The sequence below is a fragment of the Aphelocoma coerulescens genome, chromosome 19 (assembly GCF_041296385.1).
Source record: "Aphelocoma coerulescens isolate FSJ_1873_10779 chromosome 19, UR_Acoe_1.0, whole genome shotgun sequence".
Lineage (NCBI taxonomy): Eukaryota > Metazoa > Chordata > Aves > Passeriformes > Corvidae > Aphelocoma > Aphelocoma coerulescens.
In genome coordinates this window covers 3,023,147-3,050,583 of record NC_091032.1, presented here as the reverse complement: position 1 = coordinate 3,050,583, position 27,437 = coordinate 3,023,147, and the positions used below count along the sequence as shown (strand labels likewise).

Here is a 27,437-nt window from a genome sequence, read left to right as displayed (position 1 = left end):
ATAAAGGGAGAACGATGCTCAAATCGTATCGGTGTACGTGTTGTTACTCTGGCCAGCTCTCCAGGCTTGGTCCCTAACATGGAAGGACTCTGAAATTTTCCCAGGTTTTGTCTCTGCAGTGAGAGGTTTTCTTATTTAGCATTATTATCCTTTTCCTATGTGTTTGTTAAATAAATAGTTTTTATCTCTTTCACTTTCCTCTGAGGAAAATTTATTTTTTCCTGAACCTGGTGGGGGAGGGCTGGTTGTAACCTGCCTTCTATCAGAGGATATTTTCCTCCAAATTTGTCCAAACCGGCACATATATATATACATATATTCCCCCCCCCCCCCCCACTCATTAATGAAGTATTATTAGCAATATAATATATATATCCACTCATTGCTGAAACATGTATTTACCTTTCTGTATTTAGAAAATAGACGAGTTCACATCTGGCCTTGTTTGGGGGTGTAGGATCAAAGACAACTCCCTTGGTTCCTCCTTGAGCCTTGGCCAGGCTTTAGGAGAAACCCAATAGGAGAAGAATGAAACCAGATGTTTCCACATGAGAAATCATGGTTGTTTATTCAACAGTAGAAAAACAGGACCATGTCACAGTGAATTCGGAAGCCTCGTTGCCTGCAGGTGGATGCACTACAGGATTTCCCAGTTGCTGGGAGTGGTTCTCCAGTCCTTTGCTGTGACAGTGGCTTCCCCAGTTGTTATGCATATCTGGATGAAGGGGTAAAGCATTGGGGTAACTGGTAGTATTATCTTTCTTAATCACAATTGGCAGTCTTTTGTAGTAATAACTAGATGCATTGCTTAGCGTATAGTTTTGTAATTCTTTGCAGTTTGGCATTATAGTAAATTACACTTATTCCTTAAGTTGCTGTGTCTTTTGTGCTGACCCTGCCCACTGGCACAATAATATGTGACTCACTGTCAAGTGGGTAGGAAAACGTATTCTTATGCTTCCACAGTGCAGCAAGGATGTCTCTTGAATCTGCACTGAACACTGATCTGTCATCATGCAGACTGCTTAAAGAATGGGTATCCAAAAATAGGAGACACTGTTATTTTGTACTTTGGAAAGACTCTTCCAAATGTTATTAGAAGACTTATGTGATGATAACCTAATTTGACCCAACTTTGTATCCAGATGTGATTCTGAGATACTGAGGCTGTGCCCCAGTCCAGTGGAGCACTTCTCTCTGTTCCCTTGGACAAGCTCCCTGGCTTGATCCACTGTGTACCCATGGATCAGAAATCACCTTCCAGGGATGGGAGCAATTCTGCATGGGGAGACAGCTTGAACTGGCACTTCTCTGATGTGCTTGTGCATCCATAGCCTTCAAATGATTTCTAGAATTTCCTTGGTCTGTTTTCTGGACAAGGTAGCTTTGCAAATCAGAAAGTATCTTGCTGACTTCGGCGAGGGAAGACATGCAGACAATCAGTGTGATTGATAAAGCAAGCTTCATTTATTAATAATACAGAGGCACTTATATAGTATGAGTACACATGCTTGTCAGTTCTTGATTGGTTTGAACTTATGAAAGCGCATTCTTGTTTCTACATAATTGGGTTAGATAAAAGACTACACTGGCAAGCTTCTATTATTTATGTTTTAACTTGAGAAATCAAAGTTCTTCCTCCCCTGTCATGGTCAGTACATCTTATCAGCACAGCACTGTACCTCCTTAAAACTCCCTTTTGGTTCTCAGGCTTGTTTCTCACGCAGGCATTTTCTCATGCAGGCATTTGCTTGTACAGCTCTTTTATTGATCTGTACCCTTCAGCTCTATCAATGATCCATGTCCCTGATCCTCTAACCATTCTTCAACAAAAGTAAGTTTACTCTTGTGTTTTATGTAGCATGATTTTTCACCTAGAATGGGATATGCTTGTGCCACTGCTAGTTTGGGAGGTGTTGAACTGGTGCAGAACAACTGCATCAGATAGTGAGTAGAGCTATGGGACAAAGGGGAAATGTGTAGTTATCTTCTATTTAATCTTTAATATTGTGATTGTTAAGGTATCATTTTACAGTCTAAAAGCTATCATGTTTAAAATCACTGTCAGCATCCCAACTCTAAAGGAGTTCCAAAGATGAGCTTGAGAACTCTATTATGTATCAAAAGTCATGGCTCACTAAAGATTTATTTATGTTATGTCATAATATCCCTTTTCCCTCTGATATTCCACAAGCAATGCCTCTCTTCCTCTGAAGGATAACCCCATCAGCCTCTATCTCCCCATCAGCCGTCTCTCAGATTGCTGAAGCCATCAACGTAATATGACAATTGTTGTTCCTTTATATTAATTCTCAAAGTTGGCTCCTTTTTAGACCTGTTTGCCTCCTCCTCAGTGTAGCAGGTGCCAGTGTTCAGCATCTTCATTACTGGAATCCTCAAACAGCTGCTGACTGTGCCACTCCCTGCCAGTTTATCCAGAATGCAGTTCATCCAGAATGCAATTTGCTGGCCTGTGCTTGAGAGCTAGGAGGCTACTAGAAGTGTTTTGAGTTCGCAATGTTGATAATTTGGGCTTTTGGTTTTTTTTCCTGTCCCATTCACTTTGTAGTCTGAAGTGCTCTAAGCCCTAGAAACAACACAGTGCCTTTTTTTCCCCAAAGTCAGCACATTGTCACATGCAGTGGGCTGCCCTGACTTGTCTACAATATCTAATAGGATACATGTCGCCTTTGAAAACTTGAGCCACATTATACGGCCAGGTTCTACAGGAGCAGCAAGCTGTGAAGTGTCTTGTTTATCTGATCTGTCTTGTCTTTTGAGGTGATTTTTCTTGGACTTGCATGTGGAGTTGTTACAGCTAAATTATCTATCAGTTCTCTCTTCCTCCAGGCATGTCAGGTTATTGCTCTAGATATGTGTAAACATAACAAGTTGCAACACTCCAACTGATAAATGTGCTCTTAGAAGCTGCTAAAACTTCATTCTCATATATATCAGTCTTTTGTAAATAATTCTAGCAATGGAAGTATAAAGAATTGATTATTACTAATGTCTTAAATAAGTTGGAAATCTCCTGAATGACCTACAGAAAGAAGGGGGGGTTTTGTGTCGCTGCTGAAATTTAGTTATTTATTTTAGCACCTTAGTTGAGACTACTTAGCTTTGAGTTAATCCTACAGCTGAAAAATATGCAATTAAGAATGTCACCTTCTGGTTACTGTTACTATAGTCTTTAAAGCTGTGATTTTGGAGCAGGTTGGTGATGGTTTGTTTTGAGCTAGGCCATCATAATTATAGGGAAGGTTGTTCTAATACCTGCGTCATAATTACGATTTGCCATTTGTTTGTTAATGCCAATTAATGTTTGTTAATGCCATTGCTGTGTTTATATAGATTGCTGGAATTGCAAACATGCTTATAAAGAAAATATCAATGTAAATTCAGCTAATCAATTAACATGCATTTTGCTACGCTTGTGGCCTGTCAGTGATTGAGGCACAGACCCAGACCGGCAGGGAATCTGAATCATTTATTCAAAGGAATGAGCTGGTTTTATCCGCTTTTCCAAGGCACAGTATTTCCTTATGTGGTAATTCTCACTACGTGACCTATCCCGTGTTGCCACATCAGCAACACACTTTGTAAATGTCTTTCTGTGGGGTGATCACTCACTGTTCACCCGTGGCAGGCTCCTCTCTGTGGGGGTCTGCCGCATGACATCTCCTCCTCCCAGGGTCCGGCAGAGACAAGCCTCTCTGTGCTGCTGTGTGCTCTTTGGTGCTGCCATGTGATTCTTTGTGCTGCCACGTGCCTCTGCAGGCAGATCCTACAGCCTGCAATGCAACTCCATCTTATTTCTCCCCATAATTCCCCCTTTTTTGTTTTATACAAACAAGAATCATGAAACAAAGCATATTTAACATGAGAACATGTTTGGCCCGCTGCCCTAATCAAATAAGCTCCATCACAAAAGCAGTATCTTTCTTATGAACAGGGGGATAGATGAAAACACTCAATAACTAGTCTTATGTATGAAGACAGTGATTAAACAGATAGAACTCTGAGAAACAACGTAAAGTTGTCTAAAACTTTTACCACCACCCAGTCTGCAATTGCTGGGAGGTTCTGTTTCACAGTGAAGACTTGGAGAGAGTCTTTCTTGGGCAAGACTTCCAAGTTTACCTCGAAAGAGGGTCCAGCTTTTATAAGATCAAATCAACAAGTCAAAGTGACTTGATTACACCTTTAGGGCAGAAACATCTGGGACTGATGGTATAATCTCCAGTCAGCTAGGGCTAGGGCTTGGCCAGAGCCTCAAGCCTTGACTGAGAGGTTTCCCTGAAATACTTAAAAAATTGCCAAAAAACTTTATTAATATCAGTTAGGAGGAACATGACTTCAGAAGAGTTTATCTTTTCCACAAGCTGATTATGAAGCTGAAGTATCCAAGGCTGGTCAGACCACTCTTGCAGGTACCCATCTTGGACCAGAATCTGTGGCAACACAAGCACATCCTCGCCCCCAGCTTATCAATGGAAAGGGGCCTTTCCATTTTCCACATTTAAGATTCCTAACAAGTACTTCAGCGTTTTCTAAGTGAGCCTGCAATCATTCTGAATGCAATTGAAAAATTAAGAACATATAAAATTTTTGCTGTCTTTTGTGGGGAGTATGCCCCATCTTTGCACACCCCCCCTCCCTTTTTTAACAATTTGAACTTGAGAGCGCTATAGGTCCGTTCTGCACGTTCACTTGTATGGGCAGAAACAAAAATATATGTGGAAGGGGTAGCAATCGTAATGAACATATTTCAACCAACCAAATTCAGGAAAATGTGTAACATAACATGCAGTTTCCTTACTATGAACAGTAAAATAATACATCTAATAGAACAACAAGTGTGCACTGAGTAAAAATAAGCAAGGTAGTTATCCTCAACTGCTTAAATACTTCACCATTTCACAGAATGTATATAAATCCAGGCCTTGGACATTACAATTATAATAACATTAACTCTCTAAGCACTTTTAAAAGGTAACAAGCCCTGAGTCAGAAGCTGCTGCAGGATGAGAGGGTTGCCATCTTTCATTCCAGTGGTAACCTTTTCCACATCAGGGAAGCAGCAAAGTGGGAGCTGTTCTTCCAGTTTCTTCAAGTAGGAAAAGAGTACTTCGAAAAAACATACCAGTTAATTTCTGCTTGAAAATATAGCTTACAAATTATGATTATTACAGGAACATCCCTAACAAAAAGCAATTAGAACAATGCGGGGTGTGACAAGGTGGTGTGGTAAAAAAGCAGTTTTTGAGATAGGGTTCAGGATTGTGGCAACATTTTGAGTAACAAAACCAGAAGAGTTCTATGGACCAGCTGCAGGAACTACATACCTAGCCTGCAGCCACCCCCGCACAAGCCAGTGCAAATGCTGAATGCTGCAGCCCCCTCCCACCCCCGAGGAAGGGGCCATCGGTCCACTCAGTCCTTTTCTCCAGCACAGTATCAGCTCCCGAGGGTCCGCAGGGAACGGGATCCTGGCTGTAGCAGCACAGGTCGGGTGACCGTGCGGGTCCCGCCAGCTCATCTCCACCCTTCCCATATGCAGAGAGCCACGCTCGCGCCACCAGATTCACTGTGTTGCTGGCACGGTGTTCACCACGGCTTCCCAGCTCTGCCACGTGCTCGCCGCTGCTTCCCAGCTCTGCCATGTGCTGGCCGCCACGTGCTGGCCGCCGTGTGCTCGCCGCCGTGTGCTCGCCGCCGTGTGCTTGCCGGTGCTGTGCGCTCACCGGCGCTGCGCCCCCGTGGCCCTGCGCGCTCTCCCCCCGCCGCGTCTGCCGCCGCCGCTGCTGCAGTCTTGCAGAGGGCAAACAGAGAGGGAACACGCTACCAGGAAGGGGCCCCCCCAGCTCCAGCCACTCGCCACGACCCATCTCCAGCTGATGCTGCATGGCACGTGGCGGCGTGAGCTCTTCTACGATACCGTCCGGTTCCCCTCCCGGGTCAAACGGGTCAGGAGATGAGGGGCCCCTTCTGGTTCTCCTCCCACAGCCCCAACAGACTTACGGTTCACCGGCAGCACAGAAGGGGTCGGCACAGCTGCTGCGGTGGCACAAGTGTCTTTCTTTATCCGGTCTCTGGGTGCCGCGTGCACCATGAGCGCCTTACACACTGTCCTCCATGGACACAAAAGCTTTGTCAGCGCTGCATTGCCTTGTGCAGCTTGGTCCCACAACACTTCACTTAAAGCGTCCCATGTCCAAGGATCAATATTGGTCCTATCTAAAGTTCAGTCACAATCTTTTGCCCAGAAAAAGATGAATTTCAAATCTGTAGACTCAATTTCCTGCCATGTTTCTTTAAAATCCGTTCCAATGTCTCTGTGACATTCTGTTAGTGGGATACACCATTGTTGGGGTTTTAGTTTAGTCCTAGTTTTTTTTCTGTTAAAGGAATTTTTTCCGAAATGCGTGTTGCTAGGAGACAAATGGCCGTACTTAAGAGAAGAAAAAAGGGCCTGGCCAGGCTTTTGTTTTCACCTGGGTGTGAGTTCAGTCCGCTCTCAGCATCCAGAGAGAGAAGCCGCAGAGAGAGGGGCTGCTGGTTCCTTTTTTTTTTGGTTGTTTTTTTTCTTCCTGCTGGAAACAACACTGGGATCCCAAAGCTGCTTTCCCTGCCCTGCTGGAGGCTGGGTTGTGGCCGCCCTGCCCCCGCTGCTGCTTCGAGCCTTCGCTACGCTGTAGCCGTGCTCGCCCTGCCTGCCTGGACCTCCGGGGGGTTCCCCTTTTGGATGCATCTCGTCTGCCACCCGGGATTTGTGTTTGTGCCTGCCGCTCCAGCCTGCCGTTCCAGCCTGCTGTTCCGGGAGTCTGGGATCGGCTGCCCAGGGGTTTGTGAAGCCTTTGTCCCATCCCTTCCCGGATCCCAGGGCTCCGGTGCCGCTGCTCCCCGAGCTCGCTCCGGAGCGCCCCCTGCAGCCGCGGGGGAACCATCGCACCTGCCCTGCTCACCGGGAGCCGCCAGCGCCCCTGCCGGCTGCGAGCGGAACTGCACCCGAGGGGAAAGGGCCTGTCAGCCGAGAAGGCTGGGACTGGGTTTGGGATTGTTTGCTGTTACTGTCATAGTTGTTATTGTTTCGTTTGACTGGTTATATATCTATATATATAAAATAAAGAACTGTTATTCCTATTTCCCACATCTTTGCCTAAAGGCCCTTGATTTCAAAATTATAATAACTCAGAGGGAAAGGGGTTATATCTGCCACTCCAAGGGAGGCTTCTGCCTTCCTTAGCAGACACCTGTCTTTCAAAACTGAGACAACCATCCTCCGTTGTTCCCCATAGCTCACCTACAACTTGCAGGGATCAATCACTGGCCAGCTTTCCTGCTTCTTTCAGCGGCACTTCAAGTTCCACAGGGCTCAACAATGGACACGCAGTTAGGTGTCTAATAAATTCCTCACACAGGGACACCATTTGTCGGTGATTGAGGCACAGACCCAGACAGGCAGGGAATCTGAATCATTTATTCAAAGGAGTGAGTTGGTTTTATCCAATTTTCCAAGGCACAGTATTTCCTTATGGGGTAATTCTCACTACATGACCTATCCTGTGTTGCCACATCAGCAACACACTTTCTAAAGGTCTTTCTGTGGGGTGATCACTCGCTGTTCACCCGTCCGGTCAGCTCCCGGCAGGCTCCTCTCTGTGGGGGTCTGCCACATGACATCTCCTCCTCCCAGGGTCCGGTGGAGACAAGCCTCTCTCTGCTGCCGTGTGCTCTTTTGTGCTGCCATGTGATTCTTTGTGCTGCCACGTGCCTCTGCAGGCAGATCCTACAGCCTGCAATGCAACTCCATCTTATTTCTCCCCATAGTGGCCTGATCATGATACAGCATTTTAACTTTTGAATGTTTAGCTCCAGCTTTGGATGAAACAGCAGGAAGCATGAAAGAATAGAAGAGCAAGCACTTTCTCTTGTTAGTTTACCTGTTTATTTGGTTGTGTGTTGTGAGCTGTGTTCTACGGGATTTTGAATTTATTTTTTTCATTGCTTGAATAAGAGAGGTTTTCATTTTCTAACACTATTGTATGTATCTGAAAACGTTTTTTCCTTTCATCTTACAGGAGGAAAATGGCTCAAACTACTGCACCAGCAACATCCATCCATGATGAGGAATCCTTGGAAAGCAGAATGGTGGTTACGTTCCTCATATCAGGACTTGAGTCAGTGGTTAGTAGAGAAGTTAAGCTTCTGTCTTGGTATTTGCAGGATTACTCCAGTATATTGCTTCCCACTGGGCAGCAGGGAAGGCGGATTATTGTATCTTTACCATATTGTGTGTTGTCCGACCAGCTGTAACTCTTATCTTTGCTTGGGATAATTCATGCTAACAGTAATCTTGTTTCTTGTGGTGTGGTTGTTTTAAAAATTATTTTGTCAAATAAAAAAATGAGAAATAGTTGTTGATGCTTAGGTACAGCGTGGTTGAACGGCAAGAGTGTGTTCTGGTCTTTGTCATATGAAATGTAGAGTGAATAAATCATTTTGAGGCTAATGCCTTGTCCTCAGCTGCTGTACCAACTCAACAAAACTTGTTCAGAAAATACTCTTTTTGTTGGCATATCACCTGTTTTGTAGAAGTTATTTAATTGTGTGGTAGGGTTTATGGTTGGCTGGGGCTTTGAGTGGAAATGCCTGTCCTGTTTCCTTGAAGTTGGGGCACTGTCAAAATTTGGTTCTTTAAAATTGGGGTTTTTTAATGGTAAGCAAGAACAAAATTTTCTTTTTAGCAATGAGACTTTGAGTGGAATAGTTATAAGACAATAGATTGCAAGTCTTTTATTCCATTGGATATATTTGGTTCTTAAAGCCTTTGTGTCACTTTTTCTTTGTTGAAAGTTGGAGTAAGACAGTATGATTAACATGGAAGTGATAATTTAACATGGATTAATGTCATAATTTTAACTAAAACCAATGCAATCTCTGAGTCTGTACAACGCCTTAATTTTGCTAATGCATCTACAATACTTTTAAGATTTCTGATGAAAAGCTTTCCAGATGTGTAAATTGTGCTTTGCTGCTGGCTGATGTTGTGTTGCTCACAGTACCTTCTGAAGGGTGGATGTTGGCAGCAGTATAGTAGTTGTTTTATGTGATATCACATACATTTTTATTAACTGTATCTTAACTATGCTAATAAAAGCCTTTTCTTTTTCTTTTTATAGTGTAAAGAACTTGCCAAGTCCAAGGCAGAAATTGCCTGTATTGGTGTATATGAAAGAACTGTTTTTGTAGTTGGAACTGAGAGAGGAAAAGCCTTTGTCAACTCTAGGGAAGATATTAAGAAGGATTTTAATGAATACTGTAAGTTTTGATGTTTTATTTTTGTATGTCACAAGCTGCATAATGTGTATATATATATATGTATAGTAATATGTATAATAATACTAATAACTTTGGGGAGCAAAATTCTGTCTATCATTGCTACATGTTATAATTATGTTTGCTTTGGCAAATTGAGCTGTTTAGGAACATAAAAATGAGCAGTAACAGTGGTCTTGTTTAGAATGTTATTTGTACAATGGCTGGAAATGTTCATTTTTTCTTAGATAATGTGATAAACTAGTACAGTAAGAAGTACTAGACTGTCCACCCTTATAATACATCCTGCATTTCCTAGTGTGTGTTAATTTTTCTTTGTATCCCCTCCTCCAAACTTTTTTTCCACTCAGGAAGACTGAGGAGAACACTGAACAGGTAGAGGAGTACTTCTGTCAGCTTAGGTGGTCCTGGTTTTTCAAATCACTTCATGCCTTACTAAAGCAGATGCACAGTTTTGACAAAATAGTATTTTTTCATGTAGCTTTTTAATATCATTTTTATTTAGTAGACAGAAGTATGCATCTGTACCGTAATGACTTAAAATTACATCTGCATTACTTTTGTACTCCTTTAAGTACATCTAGGGTGTGTTTTTTGTTTAATTACATTTTTACAGTGAAACAGTGGAACTTTTGTGTTCATAAAACTTGATTCATTGAGTACAGGACAGTACTTTTAGGGATAGGTTTCAAAGATTCGGTGACTATTTGGGGGAGCATTGATGTGCTTATTTAGGGAAGTGTTGGTGGTGGACAGTGCCTAATGAATAACAAAATGTACATTTATTTGCCTAGGGAAAGAGAGAAGATGCAGGTCAAGGGTGGGGTATTGTACTAGTTTGAAAACAAACTAGTGGGACGCATCAAGTCAGAATTAACAATTTAATAGGGAAATGAAAAAAAAAAAATAAAGGCAGACAACACTGGGTTAAACTGACAGAGTCAGGATAAAACGTGACACCCTGTTAGTCATGGTGATGGTACCAGTCCGATAAAATGGTGGCTGCAGTCCTGAAGTGATGGATGTGGTTCTGTTGAAACAGTGATCCTGTAAAAAGGGGCTGCTCTTCCTCAGAAAGTCCAGTGGTGGCTGTGTAGCTCCTGTCCTCTGGGAATCCAGCGGAAAGGTGTATGTGGTGTTCAGAACCTCAGAAGATTATATCCAGGATGGAATGCTTGGTTCCTCCCTCTGGGTGGAGCATCTCATAATGGAATGATGAGTCATGTGGCAGGGCATTGCTGGGCTCATTAACAAAAGATAGTCCAGAAACAGGAGGCAAGGAAATTGCCTCACCTGATTTCAACAGCTCATGAGGATGGTAATATAATACACTGCAACCCAGGATGGGTATGATAGAAGAATCAGTCTGAGAAGGAGTTTAAAAACAACTGTCAAGTTGTTGTCAAGTTAAATACTGCTTGGAAAGCAACTATGTTTTGTCTGTAACAGAAAGACTTACTCACAAAAATGCTTTTGCTGCTAGGTAAAATTCTCTTGGAGGCTCTGTCTTGTGAGAAATGAGACAACCCTTAGTTAAAAAAAATTAAAATAATTTATTGAAAACAGAAAAGTGAAAAAATTACAGAAATTAGAAAAATATAAAAGTTTGGGATCCTATGGCTCGATAGATGGTATGCCCCAGGAGCACAGGGATTTTAGATCTTCTGGCTGAAACAGCACTGGGCCTCAGGTAGAGAAAAAGGACTTACAGTGCTTGGCTGGCTTTTGGCTGGTCCAAAAGCAAAAAAAATTACTAAAGGCTCCTTAATAGAAGTAGGCTTTCCCCGCACTGACATCCACCTCAGCTAGGCTGGAGGGAGAAAAGGGGCGCGTCTCTGTCTGGCCCGTTGTTTTATAGTGCCTTTGCTCTGCCCCAGTCCACCCACAGCCCGCCCACAGCCCACCCACAGCCCGCCCCTTCTGTTTAAAGTGATTGGTGTTTCCCCTTTGACAGATTATCTCTGTCCACCACTGGCTCATCGTTGTCAGAGGGGTGGTATTAGTTGAGATAAGGGTGCTAAAATGCCTTCATTAAAATTCAGGTTGCCATGGAGCTTGCCTACAGGGTGATGGCTATGGGGCTAAAAATAGCTGCTGGCTGTTAGAACTGGGGTATTTGGAATTTGCCTTGGAACCAAAGTACAAGTAAAAACACCAAAAAAAAGTATTAAAATACATCCAACGCATCTTAAAACACTTGTAAAAGTATACAGTAAACACAGGAAAGATAACTCTTATGGTGTACAGGTGGTTTGAAGTTTGAAAAGGGAGCGTAAGTTGAGAATTTTAACTGGGGAATTTTTACTGGGAAGGGTGCCACTCTCTCTTAATAAACTACTTTGAACAATTGAAAACACTGATAATGGAACCTGATTTTTGTACCTGGGCTGATGGGTTAATTTTAACATTCAATTTAAAAATATTTAACTCAAAATTATTTAATTAAAGCACTTAATATGCAAAGACCAAGCACAAATAGGGATTTCATGTATGACAGTCTCAAGGTCAGTTGCTTGTGGTAGGGCTCTAGGTTTTTTTGTCACTGTCCTACTGGCATGGAGAGTGACTTTCTGTGCACATACTTACTCAAACGAAAGTCACCATGATGTTGGGTTGTAATGGATCACTGATATCAAAATGTAGAATTGCAACCTGATTGAGGAGTCAAGTATAAAATGTATCAATTTCTTTTTCCGCATTTTTTTACTGGGACAATCTTCTAATACTGCTGTTTGTGAAATCTGCTATCTGAGTACTGGGGCGGGAGTTCAGTTTGGCACCCGATTTCTTTTTTTGTTCTGTTTTTGTTGCCTAAAGGCCTTCCCTGACATCCTAGGTGCTATGTTTTATTGCCAGTACAGTGCTATCATGGGCCCTCATATAACAGGGCCTTTGTGTACTGGACACATCTATTAGTAGGGAGTTTGAAATTATGGAGATTTGGTGTTTGATCTCTTGGCTAGATCTCTATTTCAGATTTAGTACTGTGGGAAGCACTGGCTTCTCATCCATGCTTGTGTTTGGCTGTATGAGATGTGGTTTCTATAGATGCATGCCTGTATTTAAATCCTACATCAGTTTTGATAATCCTCAGCTTTTGCTTTATTCCAGTTACAAGATACTCGTTCTTGGGCTGTGTTTTTGTACTGTCAGGCTGATAAGATTAAACAATATTAACTTTGAAAACAATGTTTTCATTATGATTCTTGCTGAACATTATGCTGTAGATCTGTGTGAACAAGGTCATCTAATGTCAGTCATTGCTTTCATGGTTTCACAAAGTGCACATCTCCCATGCTTTCAGTGGAATCTTGATGCTGGAAGTAGTTTTCTTCTGTCCTGACAAAGATGTTGATAATTCCAAAAAACATTACTTCAGAACAACAATTTTTAGGAATAACAGCATTACAAATTCCTGGTGATGCTGATTCCATCACTGCCTTTGACAGCTTTGAAGTCTTGATGAAATTTATAGTGTAATATCTTTTGCTCTAAAATGTAGAGCTGTGGAGGCAACAGTTCCTTTCCCCTTGTACTGTGTTTCTTCAGTTCAGTATGAAAGTGAGCAATAGGCAGTGGTAGTTGAGATTTTAGTAGGTGTTTTGTAAGAATCCAGGAAGGACACAGTTCTTTGTATTTTTAACAAGTGAGAGTTGAGTCCTTCTTGTTACTTTAGGACTAATAAAAGTTTCTAAGCGATTCTTACCTTGCTGTTAGAATGAAACCTTTAAAAATTCATCTGTGATGTCAGTCTCTGGAACACATGGTGCTGACAATATTGAGAATTACCTCTTCACTTGTGGGTATCTTCATTTTTCTTTAAATATGGAAACAGAAGTTTAGTTACTAAGCACACCTCTGCTTATGTCTGACTGTGCAAGCCAGCACATATCTCCAGTCTTTATTTCCACATTTTTCACAGCTCCTCACAGCTCACAACTCCTAATTTGAGTAGTGTATGAAAAGTTTTCAGAATTTGTGGGGCTCAGGCTTCAAACCTGCAGCTTTTTTTTTTTCAAATGAATGAGTATAAATTAGTGGGCTAAACTGATGAAATGTATATATGAGGTTTATGAAGGAAATAGCATGTACACTTTTAAGCAGTACAGAACTGATAAAAATAATAGTAGTTCAGTGAAGCAGCACTGGAGTTTGGTTTCCTGTGGCTTTCATTCATGATGACTTTCACCCACATGGATTCCCTAACACCTTGCCACAGGGCAAGGAGGAGCCTTGCTCATACCTGGTTTGCCTTGTTACCTTAAAAAAATGTGTTAGGAGTTAATTATAACAATGCTTTTAAAAATCTTAGTATGGGTTGTGTAATAAGTGTTGAAAAGCCACTCAACAGGCATTAATTATTTAAAACTGAGTCAGATAATGTATTCTTCTGAGCTCTGCTTAATGAAGATGGCTGTGAGCCCTATGTTGCGGTGAAATGGACTGTTTCAATCAGTTTAGAACTAAATGTGCTTGTATGCAGAACACGTGATTTGGGTAACCTGCAGTGTCTGATATTCTATGCCTGTGTAACGAATTGTATGTTGAAAGAGCATGCACTTGGAGCACCTGCTCATATTGAGCACATGGACAGGTGTAGATACTTCTGCGCTGTAAGCAATCGAGATCATACACATCTTGCTCTAACAGTACCTCTTTGTTTTAGTTGCTGTCCCCTGCTAAAGTGTATTGTGTGGTCCTCAGTTCCTCTTGCATGCCCTTGGCAAGATGAAGTGCCTCTGTCACCTATGGATTGCAGTGGAGTTATGGGTTATCAGCTGTCCTGAGCAGGTGACGTAGTCCTGGGGTGTCTGAAGAACGTTGTTCCCTTCATGTGTTCATCTTTGTCATCGTGGCAGTTTCCCTTGGGCTCTGTGGAATTCATTCTCATTTGAATGTGAGCTGGAGATAGTTTATAAAACAGCCAAAGAAACCCCAAAACCCAGAGGAAGCCTTATTTTCCCCTAGTTGTATTTGCCTGTTAGAAGGGAACTTTCAGAAGAGCTTCCTGACTCAGAAGCACCTTTTTGTTCTGGACTTTGAAAGATACTTACCCAGCATTATGTGTTCCATCCCATCTGCCAGGGAGACAATTCTTCTCCAAGAATCCTGGTTGCCTCTGCTAGCATTTCCACTGGTACTGGCTGCTACACCATTAATATGTAGGTTGCAAGGAAACAATCATTCTGGCTCTGCAACTTTTGGCCAGCTCTCCCAGTCATGCCTCTCTTTTCTTCGGTGGTGCCAAGACTTTGAGCTCACTTGCCTGAGATGAGGCCATCTTTTGTACCTGTAGGTGGTTCATCTTGGTTGATAGGTCATTTATTTTTGGAGTCTTCATTTTTCTTCTGATGGCCTTGGGTTTCCACACTGATCTTAACAATGCATCTGGTATGGGCCAGAGTTTGACTTCAAGTCCTGCTAGAGACTTTGGGCCAGGGTCTTTCACTCTTCTTGCCTGTACCTCCATGTCCATCCAGCCACAGGTTGCGAGAACTTCTTGTAGCTTCAGGCATGCTCAGAATCGGAGTGTTTTTAATGAACACAGCCATTCCTCCTGCTCAGGACGAATGAATGGAATGCAATTCTCCACAGACTTTATGGGAAAGATTGCTCAGCTTTGGCTCCTCAGTATGTTTCTTTGGTATGTGAGTTACTGTTTCCTTTTGGATGTACTCCATCATCTGCAGGCGAGTAAAATGGTTCTTCCCATAAACTAGGCTGCTGTGGACCTGCTTGAAGATCTGCAGCTAGACATTTGTCTCATTGAATCCTTCTGGCCTTTGAGAAAATAGAACTATCAGGTTTTCTGGGGAATTCTTATTCTGATATTGTGCTCCTTTATGTCTTTATAAACAATGTAATGCTTCAGCAGTTTAAAGTGGGATGGAAAAAGCAAACAAAACCAGAACCTTGAAAGACTAGATCTTACTGTCTTAAAAAACAAAACACACTTAAAAACACCATGTCTCTAAGAAGATTGGCAACTACTTGAGAGTTTCACTACTTGTGAGACTACTTTGGCCTGTTGTAATTTTCAAATGAATACCTGAAATTGGCATTTTTGTCTTGTAGTATCTTGTCCCTATATTCTAGAGAGATCTAAGTGGCATTTTTGTCTTGTAGTATCTTGTCCCTATATTCTAGAGAGATCTAAGTGTCTCTGACTGAAGTTACACCATGTCTAGTGTCTTGCTATGTGAATGCTGGCTTCCTACTCCATAGCTGTAGTTATAGCTTTGCCCTAATTGTCCTCACTTCAGGTTTTGACTTCCAAAGAAGCTGCTGTTCACTGTGCATGATCTCTCTGGAGAATGAACTTTTTAGCTTAATATCCAAGAAGGTTTCAAATGCACAAAAAGACTCAGTAGAGCAGTTCTTTAGTATATAAGGATATACAAATAGGATTTTGAGTAGTCAGTCTCTACATCACACCTCCACTGGAGACCTTGACGTCTACTTCATCCCAGCTGTTCATCCCCATAGGCTGGTCCTAATTGATGAGATGTGCCTGTACTCCAAGTTGCCTGACTAATACGTTTTTTCCAAAGTAGAAGTATTTTGTGAAATAAAATAGTCAATACTTCTTTTGTGATTGAGGTTTAAAAAATTGTTAATATTCTCTGTTGTATGACACTGGGTGCAATTAGTTCTAATACTGGCAATAATAAAAGCAATGCTAGCAACAGGGCCAGATGTACAAAACAACTTAGGTACCTAAAAATCTAGAACAGGGCTTCTGAAAGTCAGTGTGACATCTAGTTATAGGCATCTAAATAGCTCATAAATCAGTATTTTTGTTTGTAACTGTGTTTTCTTTGTAGGTGGTGGTATCTAAAACACAGGTACAGAAATACATGACTTCAGTATTTTCTAACCAAAGCTCAGTGAAGTGTATAACCTATTGGTATAAATATAAATTTTCCCATGATGAAGCTCTAATTGGCATGTCCTGCTGGCTTCTTTCATTTTTCTAATGGATGAAGCTATTTATGTTTTGATCCTGCCTGTGTATCATGTATGTACATTCACCATAAGCAATGCTGAACAGACTGTGGTACTGCAGACCAGAGAGCATCATGCACAGATCTGGGGTTTAGAATCTGGTAGGTAGGAGTCAAGCTACAGTAGCATGAACCTTTATATTAATTCAGTAGCTCTATGTTAATTTTAAACTAGTGATGAAAAATGTATTTGAAATCTGTTCAGATAGCCTCCAACACTGCAGCTTGCTAGTTAGTGTGAGTACTGTTCTGCTAGTCTGGATGTAGTCTTTCTATCATACTTTATTTGGATGCTGCAGTAATGATGTCAATAAAGTATTAATATATTTGATTTGCTTCTTCCTTACTGTTATGATTACCTCTGATTATGCACTGTCTGTCTTGTCATGCCTATAGTAATATAGAAACTATATCTAAATGGTGTGTTTAGCTTTTCAGCTCTAAAGCAGGATGTCTCAGATTTGAAACTGAGCAGAGACTGAATCCCCTGACCGATATGGAAGCAGCCTAATTAATACCTTTTCAAGTATTACTCTAATAACAGAGGTTATTAGTGGGTCTAACAGCTATTGATTGTGTTTGTTCGCATTATGTCTAAAGGACAGTCTTCATCATTGTCTTTGTCTCAGATTATGTACTATTATAGTATTTTATTTTATATAGTATATGTATAGTATTTATATAGTATATGTATAGTATTTTATTTTATGTATTATAGTATTATAGTGAAAATACCATTCTGGAGCTAGCTGACATCTTTTTATATTGCTCAGAGCCTAATCCCTTGATACTAATGAAGCTAGTTTAAAGATTCCAGGTTTTTTTGAAGATCATGTGCCAGTGTGGAAACTGATTTCCCACAGTCATTGTCTCTGGCCTTGAAGTATTCTGTGGCCAGTAGAGATTTCTGTGGCGTTTATGCTCCTGAAGCTACAGGATATTTTGGAAGATAAAGGAATCATTGAATTGTAGATATATGTTGGGAAATAGAATTATTGGGATCAATAAAAGAACTGTGCAAGCAATAGGCCTGGAAGTTTTAGGCTTGTGTGTGAGAAAACTTTCCATGGGAAAGTCCCTGTGTGAAGGATGACAAGCAGGGCTGGGAACAAAGAGGGAGTCTTGAGATGGTCCAGCTGTACTATCCGGGAGTGAACGAGGGAGATAGGCACTGACTTCTTTTAGTCATAACAAAACTATGGAAGCTTGCCAGTGTAAGTCCAGTTGTGTAGAAATAGAAATGTGTTTTGATAAGCTTTAAGCCACTTAGGAGTTAACAAGCTGGTATACTGTATAAGTGCCTTTGGACTGCTAATAAACGGAGTTTTGCGGAGTTTGCTCTATCAACCATATTGGCTGGCTTGTTTCACTCCCTCCCCCCACTGGGGCCCGGGCTCCTCATCCTGTTAAGCTTCTAACAGATATAAGTAGTAAATCAAAGAAAAATAATAAGAGCCAGGCAGAGGATTAATGCTGACAAAACACTGGTGGACTTGCATGTATGTATGATGTCACTGGTCTGCTACCTATTTAATGCAAATGGGGACTGTATCTGTGATTCTTACTTTAGCTTTAAAAACAACATCTGCTAAGTATTTATTTTGAGTATCTGCCGGAACAGGCTCTTCCCAGTCACTGTTAATAGGAACTTACTCAGCTGTGGCTCTCAGTTTTGTTCCTGAGTTTTCACTTCCCTTTTGGCAATGGATGACTTGAAATAACTTACGCTTCTCCCAGTGGCCAGACCAGCAGAGACAGGTGGCTGCTCGTGGCCACTCTGACTGTGGTTTGTCACCATTGCCCAGACTTACTGTACTGGCAGACATGATGTATTTATTCCTGCCATGTCTGTCACTTGGGAGTTAAGACCAGGCATCTCTTCTAGTGGAAGGGATCATGTGATTGTTTCTTGTCCTTTTAACATTACCTGAGTGAGGTTGCATCCTGCCTGTTTAGTGATGTGTTAATGCTAACCTGCCTGCCTCTATTTGGGGTCAATTAGGGAACAATTTCCTAATCTTTTTTTCTAGAGAGAGGTGTGGGCAAGGTATATAAGGATATCTTTGTTTATTCAATAAAATAATCCTCAATGATCTCAAAGGTCTTTTCCAAAGTAGTTAATTCTGTGATTCTGTGGAAAAAACATGAAGCTTCAGATGTTCTTACTGGAAGGCAGGGACACTTTTCTACAGACGTGTCTGCCACCAACACTTTAGGATTGTGTTTTCTCCATGTTATTTACATTGTACTCTGTTGGAAGCACTAGTTCATACTTTGCATCTGTTTCTGCCCCACCCCTAGCTTTTGGGGGAAATTTTTCTGTTGCAGTTTGTAACTGCTTGATAAATTAGCTGAACTGTGTTAACCTAAACCTTTTTGGATTTTCAGTCACTTTCTATTTTGTATTTGCAGAAATGCTGCTATGAGTTAAATCACCTACACTTAAAGATGTGACCAGTTTATCCCTAATAAATGACGTACTTAGAAATTAGTTTAAAGATAACATTCCTAGCACTCACCAAGCAGTTGCAAGTAAAAGTAAAATCTGAAGCAATCATCCCTGTCTTTCTTACTGTAAGACCTGGGGGTTTTTTTGCTATTGTTGTCTCTATTTGAGCTCACTTAAATGGTTCAGCTTGCAATCCCCTTTTGCCTCATCTTTTGCAATGCAAATAATGTAGTTTCTGTGGTACATATTTTCCATATATCATGTGTTCCTTATCTGACCTCATTCTCCTCCTCCTCCTGCTCCTCCTGCTCCTCCTAGATCTTTGTGACATAGAAATAATTTTCCTATCATTTAGCTTTACCTTGTTACCTGCTATACTCTCCCTTTTCTACCAGTTTCCCTTCTTTTTTCCCCACCTTCCTGGATTGATAAAAGGGTTTTACCTGAAGTGGATGATGGCCAGCTCAGCTAGCCGTGCATTTTTTGCATGCTTTGCAAGCCCTTTCTCAGAGCATTAGGGTTGAATTAATCTGCTTTTGTGAAGTTGTACATTATTGGTAATTTCTCATGATTTATGAGTCAGTTCACCCCTTTTCCCAAGTTGTCAAAATAAAAAGAAACTTGCATTTTCAAAACTTCTGCTACATAGTTAGACACAAGTTATTTTCCCTCTGATAGATAACACAGAGAATAGAAACTTTCAGGTCCGCTGAAGTTGCTAGATAGAACTTAAAGACTAGCTAGCAGAAAGAGATAAAAGAATGCACACAGGATGATAAATGCAGCTGGAACCAGTGGAGAAACAGATAATGAGGAACATAGTGGCTTTTTTGACTGAGTTATGTAACAAGAAGCAACAGCACATGCCTAAAGAAAAATTCAAGGCGAGGTCATCTATAACATTGGTGGCACTCAGTGAATACTTCCACCAGAGACCCCTTTAGATGACTCTCTAGGACCATAAAAAGACTTCCAGCAGGCAGCATATCCATGAATTAGTTCTAGGAAAAGTGATATTATCTAGGAAGTACGTTGTAATAAGTATGTATGAGCATGATGGAATACATATCCTGTTGTAAAGTTTTAGGACACACATTCGATTAGAGGAGATATCCTGAGTGTGTCCAGTGCTGTAATAAAGAATGCCTGCTTTCTAGTACTTCAGATTGTGTTAGAAAGTTAATTTTCTGTCTGGTTTTGCTATCACCTCCCTTCCTTGGGGGTGCTTCCTCTGCTACCGTCATCTGCCTCTCTTATCTGTAGATGTGTTAAGAACAGAGACTCTTGCATGTGGTGTGCCAGTTTGGCTGCCTTTTCAGCACCCTTAGCTCTAGCCATGCCCTGCCTAACTCAGAGCTCCCTGCTGTTTTTCTTGGGTCATTTCAGAGCTGGGTAACTTGTACCAGCCAGGTTGCCTGGCTTGACTGCCACAAACCTTTAATGTTCTGTCTCTGCCTAGCCAGCTAAGGGGTATGAAGTTAACAGCTGGTTTAAAAACCTGTGGGGAAAGTTCAGTCCCATACATCTTGTTCCCTCAGAGGTGACAACAAACAGAAAATTACTGTAGATAGCCAGTCTTTTAGAAATTTCATGGCTAGACAATTCTCAGGTGATTTGCTTTTTGTTTGGTTCAAGTAATCCTTTGATAATTATAAAATGACTTTTCTTTAATTTGAGGATATTTTCCAGTTTCATGGACTGTAAAGCTGGATGGCCTTACAAAGCTCACAGGTTGATTGGGTGAATAACATTATAAACCAAAGCAAAATGCACCCATTTACTTTCCCTCTTTCATTGCAGTAATTTTCCTTAAGCACAAATAATGAAATATGTGTATATGAGCAGTGTCACAAAATTGTTGTTGCTCTCGAGTTACCTCTCAGAGTGCCTGTGCAGGGGCCACATTCATATTCTTAAAATTACTTCTTGTTTTTCTCTCCCTGAGGGATTGAAAGCCACCTGATTAAAAACCTTCTGATGTTTTAAGGTGCCTTAACTGCCATGGGACTGACAGCTCTTTTGCTAGAGGAGTCCTGAGCTCTGTCAGCTTCAGATACCAAATTGTGCCAGCTTTTCTCTGTTTAGCATCTCATCTTCAAGTCTTATTGTTGAGGAAGTTTCAGTTAAGTAAATTGTTCTTCTGCTAAAGTTTGATTTGTTTCTTATTCTTTGGTGAGATGAGGACAGTGCTGGATTTGTTGCTTGTCTGCAGTGTGACCCAGCAGGGCATTCTCTGCTCAGCAGGAGAAATGCAGCCTGCCTCCTCCCAACACAGCTCTCTGTTTTAGAGGAATGGGGACAGCTGGGAGATTCCTTTTCCAGCTAAGTGGCATGCTGGATTGTCAGATCTGGAGGGAAGGATATTCTGAATAAACAAAACACCTGGATAGTAGAAGAAGAAAAGAGGCACTTAAGCATATATTGACTCTCATTGCAAAATGAGGGTTGTTGGGAGTTGTGTAGTTGTAATCCTGCTGAATCCAGAAGAGCAGTGAGACTAATTCTGCAGGATGCTCACAACTGAGCAGAATGCTATTCTTTCACCATATAACCATTTGTTCCTCTTCGTGAGCCATTTACCGTGTAAATACAGCCCACTCATCCCTCTTCCACAGCAGATCTTGTTGCATATGTCCTAGGCATCCCCTCCCAAACGTAGCCTGAATCCTGCTTGAGGCTCCAGTAATTGTGGCAAGGGCTTTGGAAGAGCCTGTGAAGTTGTGTAACCTCCAAGGATTCGTACATCCATCGATAGTGCCAGGAGGGGTGAATGCCTGCTAGGTTTGATCACCTGTGCAGGGCTGTTATTAATCTTGCTGTGTTTGAAACTTGATCTTGTTTGTTAGTCTTGATTAAAATCAGCCAACAAATGTGGGAGAGATTAGGGAGGCAGATGCATAATGGGATCTTAAGAAAATGCATAAGGATCATGTAATAAAAAAACCCAGTAAGGGTTTGTCTTCTATTTAAGAAAAAAAAATCCTTTATCTTTCTGTCTACTTTTCATTTTCATATGAAGTGGGCAGTGTTGTCATCTTAATTTTGGTTTGTTTATTATTTTAGAAAGTGTGGGTACACTTTCTGAAGCTGCTGGCAGTAAAAGCATTTTCAGTGAATCAGTTTCTTACATAGGAAAAAGTCCCACTCAAAAAGCTACATTAGATGTAGCTGTAAAGGGAAGCTGGTGTCTCTGATGTCTCTTATCCCAACTCCATGGGCAAATCTTAAAAGCTGTCATTGATTAAGCACCTGTGTTGCAGGTATATAACAATATCCCAGTTTGCATTATTTTTCATGTTCTGGTAGGCTCTGTCATACTGCAGAGAAAGCAAAAGTTTCAGGCCTGAAGAGCTGGCAAGCTAAATGTTGCATGGAGGTGGGATCCCAGGGCAAGAAGCAGATGTGTCATCTGTAGAGGAAGGACAAGGTTCTCTTTGAAGTGAAGATACGAGTTTTTAAGACGATAAATGTGGTTTTACTAAAAGCATTGCTGCTTCAGCTCATTTCACAGCCCATTTGTAATCAGTTGTTCAAACTGATGTTTGTTTTCTTGTGTCAGTGTAGAATTCTGGTGCCAGCAGTCCTGGTGATGCACATCGCAGTGTTTCAGGCTTACTGCTGTGCTGGCTCGTGGTGAAGTCATGACACAGCTTCAGCACTGATCATGCTCTTGCACAAAGGAACACAGATCTCCCTTGCCTTTCCTTCCAGGTAGGCAAGCATATCTCTGTTGTTTGCCTCTGGTTTTGCTGAGTGATTCTCAGTAAATCTTAGCAAGAATTGAATGATGAGAAAGGAGGGCTGCCACCTGAAACCGTCTCTTCTGTTTGCTTTTTAATACTGGAAGTGTTCTTACTCCCTCACTCCTTTTGCAGTTAATTTTGCTCAGAGACTAGAACAAGATGTAGGGCTGAAATCTTCTCTATTTTGCGTGATGATGGCTTGTTTGCAGCTCCTCTTATTCAGCAGTAAGAGGTGTGTACTTTTAATGTCCTTTGAAAGAGACATGAACTGTTGTGGCAAAAGTCAGATCCCTTCTGTAAAATATTCTGCGAAGCACATACAGAATAAATAAACCAGGACATAATAGAACTGCTGCATAAAACGTCATGCACAGCATTAGAGAGCTATGGGACCCTTCACACTGGTGTTTTACCATTCTCCTGGTGACTCTGTTGGTCCTTCTTGGCAGTTTAGTATTTTATTTTTACTGTATTACCCTCTCCTGAGATTAGTAGTGTTTTCTACCTCTTCATGCCCAAAAAAGCCTCCTTGGATGTGTCTCTTAATTTGTCATTCATATTCTTCAGGGGATGATATTTGCAAAGATTGTAGGGAGGATATAATAATTCTGGTGTAAATCTATGTTTGCTCATTGTTTATGTACATAGATATGTGCATTTACTTCTAAGATAAGTAAATTCTTACAATTTTCCGGCAGGAGTCCTTCTTGAGAATCTCTAGTCTATAGTGGAGGGACTAGGCACTTCTAATAATTTACTATTTTATGTCTGTCTTATTTTATAAATAACTGCCAGGTGTTACAAAAGAGGACAGGGCTGCAGAACTGCAGAAAACGAAGACTACACCCCCTGTAAACAGACAGACGGTGGATACTGTGGAGCTGGAGACTCTTAGGAAGTCTGTGGAGGACTTTTTCTGCTTTTGCTATGGTGGGTGCTTTAAATTCTCCTGAAGAGCTGTTCTAGATTTCTAAATTTTTATTCCAGTTTGGAGGAAAAAACTCCATGATCTTAGCCTTCTAACTACACTGCTATTTTTAGAAACTTTCAGTAGCTGTTTCTAAAAAATACACACACAGTGGTTGGTTTTCTACTTGATGTGTTTTGTGGGATGTGATTTGAGATTATTGCACAGTGCCTATTAGTGCCAGCACTGCTTGGTTTCCTGAGAAGATTTGCATCCACACTTGCTTTTGCTCCAGTCCTAGCCAAAGTTACAAAGTTTTATGAGGGGCTCATCTTTTTGCTAACTTCAGCAGTCTTGACATCAAAACAACCTCCTCTTTTTTTTCTAGGTAAAGCTTTAGGAAAGTCAACGGTGGTACCTGTGCCATACGAAGAGATTCAGAGGGACCATTCTGCTGTGATAGTGCAGGGCCTGCCTGAAGGACTCACATTTAAACATCCATCAAATTATGATATTTCTACCCTGAAATGGATTTTGGACAATAAGTCAGAGATCTCATTTAGTATCAACAGGTTATTTGCTCTCTTTCTTGTGCTGGTCTGTCCAACTTGGTTTTGTACTTAAGTAAAATCAAATTTAATTTTTAATTAAATACATTGCAGACTGTTTCTCTTAACCAGGAATTCTCTCTGTAATGTACACTACAAAGTAATTAACAATATCTTTGCTAAAACTGAGTTTTTCTGTCCATATTTAAACAGGTCTTTCGTAGAACCGAAGAAACACATAGGTAAGTTAATGTTTATTCAGACTAAACAGAAAAAGATTGGAATTTGAGTTTAGATAGCAATATACATAGAACATTTGGTCATGTCAATAAAGTGGCAAACTATGCAGAAATTTCTAGACCATGAGTTGCATTACTTATGGAGCTATAATGCTTTCCTTTATGCGTTCTGCCAGGAGCAACTCATTAGAGATGACATTAATTCTGTTTATTCTTTGTCTTGATTAAGTTCATTCTATTTCACTCTTCATCCTTATACTGAATTTAAATTTAATGTGAATTGTATAGTATCCTAGGAGAAGTGAACTTATGAAGGACTGCATTCAGTTTTTAGAAAATGCCAAGACTTTCCAGTGCTTATGTGCCACTACCCAGCTGATTTTGGCATTTGTATCTCATTTTAAAAAGTAATTTACTCTTCTGAAGTGGCTAGGTGTTGTAGTTCCTATGAAAGCCTCTATATATTAAAAATTCTGAGCTAGAGTGAATTTTGTAGAACTCTACAAAGATTCACTTCTAGCTTAGGAGAAATCCCTTCTCCTGTTCCTTTCACGGTATCATGGTGCTTTACTTGTTAAATGCTTAAGTGTGAGGATTTGTTTTATGAAAATGATGAAGCAATCTCTGTAGGAATGTTGTCAAAAAGGAAATGTTTAATTTCTTAGGTGAAAGAGCTAGAAGTTGATGCTTTATTAGTAAAATTAGAGATGTGTTGCCTGTTCTCAGGTAGAGGACTAGAGGTGGAAAATTACGGAGATTCTGGTAATAATACAGTTCTATCAAAAATACAAGGTAGGTTTTCAGTGTGCTAAGTGACATTCTAAAAATGCAAGCTGTTTGTGTCTAGGTACAGTTTAATGGGATCTTTCTCACATTATCTGTGAATAAGGAAAATATGTACATATGCTTGTAAAATGTGAACAGGCTTTTGCTTTGTGAAATCAGTGTTACATTTTCAATTTGTGTTTGAAGTAAATAGAGTAAAGGAAATTCAAATATTGTCTTTTCACTTTCAGGAGCTGATATGACAGATCCTTCACATTCAATTATACCTGCATGTGGAAGGTGAATTTAAAATAATATAGAATTAAATTTTTTTTTAACCAACTATCTATTTTCATGTTGTTATCTTTGTCTTAATGTGCTTTTTCTGCCCAGCTGACCTTTGAATAACTTTTGCTTTCTTGGCATTATAAAAAGCACAAAGCTCAATCTTCTATTTGTTTTGATCATTATTTGTGAGGAAACTGTTACAATTTAAACAAATGGCAAAGTTTCTCCTTGGTTTAATTAACCCAATGAGTTCTCTTCTTAGTTCACAGTCTGTTAGTCAAGGCTAAGTTTGCCATGCTTTATGGTACAGCAGAGAGGGAGAACAGGGGAAGGGAATGTTGCTTCCTTCCCCCTCCTCAATTTGAAAAAAATGATTTTTTAAAATGAGTAAATGAAGATACTATACCTGTAATACATCAAAAATTTGTTAATGTGAAAACAGGGATCAGTTTTCTGTGCTTCTGTGTTTGCTTCTCATTAAATGCTAAACATGAATATTGTGTGTGCCTCAAAAAAATGTAAATAGGAGATTGCTGGCAATTCCCTTGTGATAAATCAGATAAGCCAATATGCAGGGTTTTTTATTTTTGTGTTCTTGTTAGAAAAAATTCTGGGAGATTGATTTTATTGACAAGCTATAAAGCTTGAAGAACTTCCCAGAAATCTAAGGTTTGTTTTTAGTAATGTCATTCTGTTTGATTTGTTTATTTTTATAGTTGTCCTCCTGTTAAAGTGAAAACGGAACCAAACAAGGATTCTGGTATGTTCAAAAATTTGCCTTAATTTGCAGCAAAAAAAAAAAAAAAGGCCAGATTCTGTTCAGAAGACTGAACTTAAGCAAAGATAGAAAGCTCCAAAAAAAAAAAAGAAAAGTAGCAAAAAGACATCCTTTGAGATGGAAATGAAATGATGGTGAGATGGAAAAACTTTTCTTTCTTTGAAACTGTCAATTTTCAGTTGAGTTTTTATCAACTATTAAACCCTAACCAAATGCTTCCATTTCAAGAGGGAGGAAATTTATCATACATTGTAGACTAAATTTATCTTTATGTAATTTAGAGAAGAAGAAATTCCTCCGGTTTATTGGTTTTTTTTGTTCTTATTCAAAATGTCTTTGTTCCTAATGGGAAGCAAAAACTTGGTTTATTTGCTAATATTCCTAAAATACTGAAAATGAAAAAAAATGTCCATTTTCTAGCTAAAATAGAAATAAAAAATTAATAAATAACAAGATGTGGTATTGAAAGATTGCCAAATCATTCCTAAGTTGCTCTGCAGGTAGCAGATGATTCCCCAAGGCACTGTGCTTAATGCTTAAGTGTGTGCTGTGACATAAAGGCAAGGATAATCCCCTTAAAGCCAGTGAGGTAGCAGGTGTGCTGGGAGATATATTGGTGGCTTTCCCTTTTGCTGGGTTGGGCTGCAGTGCTCACTTTCCTACTAGAATTAAGTTTTTACATGTAGTCCAGCTTTTTGCTCTTGTTCTTTGTGCTTCACAACTTTAAATTTGTGGTTTAGGCACCCTCCATGGTTAATGTTCAGCTTGACATACGCAAAGGGTTAAGTTGAAGTTTTTGCCAAGTCAGTCCCAGACTCTTTCCAGTGCTGCTTTCTAGGCTTTTTAAGTAATTCTCACAGAAGAGTGACCACGAGCTTTTCTAGGACTTTCAGCACGAGTGATAAAATATATTTTTTTTCCTGTGGTAGCATGCAAAGAGGAAGAAGCCCATTTTTAAAATATTATTCAGATCTGAAACAACATCTGCAGGGAAGTGTAGTTTGTAGGGAAATATTTAGTTCTGGATCCTTCCTGGGGGTGACCAAATTGAAGCATAAGAAACCAGCAGATCACTTTGTTACCATTGTTTTAGCTCAACAAGTGTGTAATTTTTTAAGGATCTTGGTGGGTGCTTTTGTTTGTTTTGTTTTAAGAATCTGCTTATTACTAGTTTCCATATTTGATTCCTTTGTTGCTTCTACAGTAATTTCTTCAAAAATGTCAACATTAACAATGAAGCAGGAAACAGATGATCCTAACTACTATCAATTTAATACTCCAGGTAATGATACTAATTTTCATATGCGTTTATCTCATGGAAGGATTGGTTGCCTAAGTGTTGATCTCTCCATGCCTCTCTTTCTCTAATTTTTG

The 27,437-nt window shown here is 40.3% G+C and overlaps 1 protein-coding gene across 8 annotated transcripts in view; it reads left to right on the top strand.

Moving 5' to 3' along the window:
• Nucleotides 1–27,437, top strand: part of GTF2I (general transcription factor IIi) — a 117,751-nt gene that overhangs the window by 12,976 nt on the left and 77,338 nt on the right. For 7 of the 8 annotated variants that reach the window (XM_069033720.1, XM_069033724.1, XM_069033722.1 and 4 more), the window contains exons 1-9: nt 1,764–1,834; nt 8,085–8,190; nt 9,186–9,324; nt 23,334–23,468; nt 23,834–24,017; nt 24,207–24,235; nt 25,249–25,297; nt 26,002–26,045; nt 27,268–27,345. In XM_069033720.1, coding sequence (XP_068889821.1) covers nt 1,794–1,834; nt 8,085–8,190; nt 9,186–9,324; nt 23,334–23,468; nt 23,834–24,017; nt 24,207–24,235; nt 25,249–25,297; nt 26,002–26,045; nt 27,268–27,345 — 805 coding nt within the window. In that variant the 5' untranslated portion in view covers nt 1,764–1,793. Of the gene's footprint in view, nt 1–1,763; nt 1,835–8,084; nt 8,191–9,185; nt 9,325–23,333; nt 23,469–23,833; nt 24,018–24,206; nt 24,236–25,248; nt 25,298–26,001; nt 26,046–27,267; nt 27,346–27,437 lie in introns of those variants that run through there. The other variant, XM_069033721.1, reaches the window with a different exon arrangement.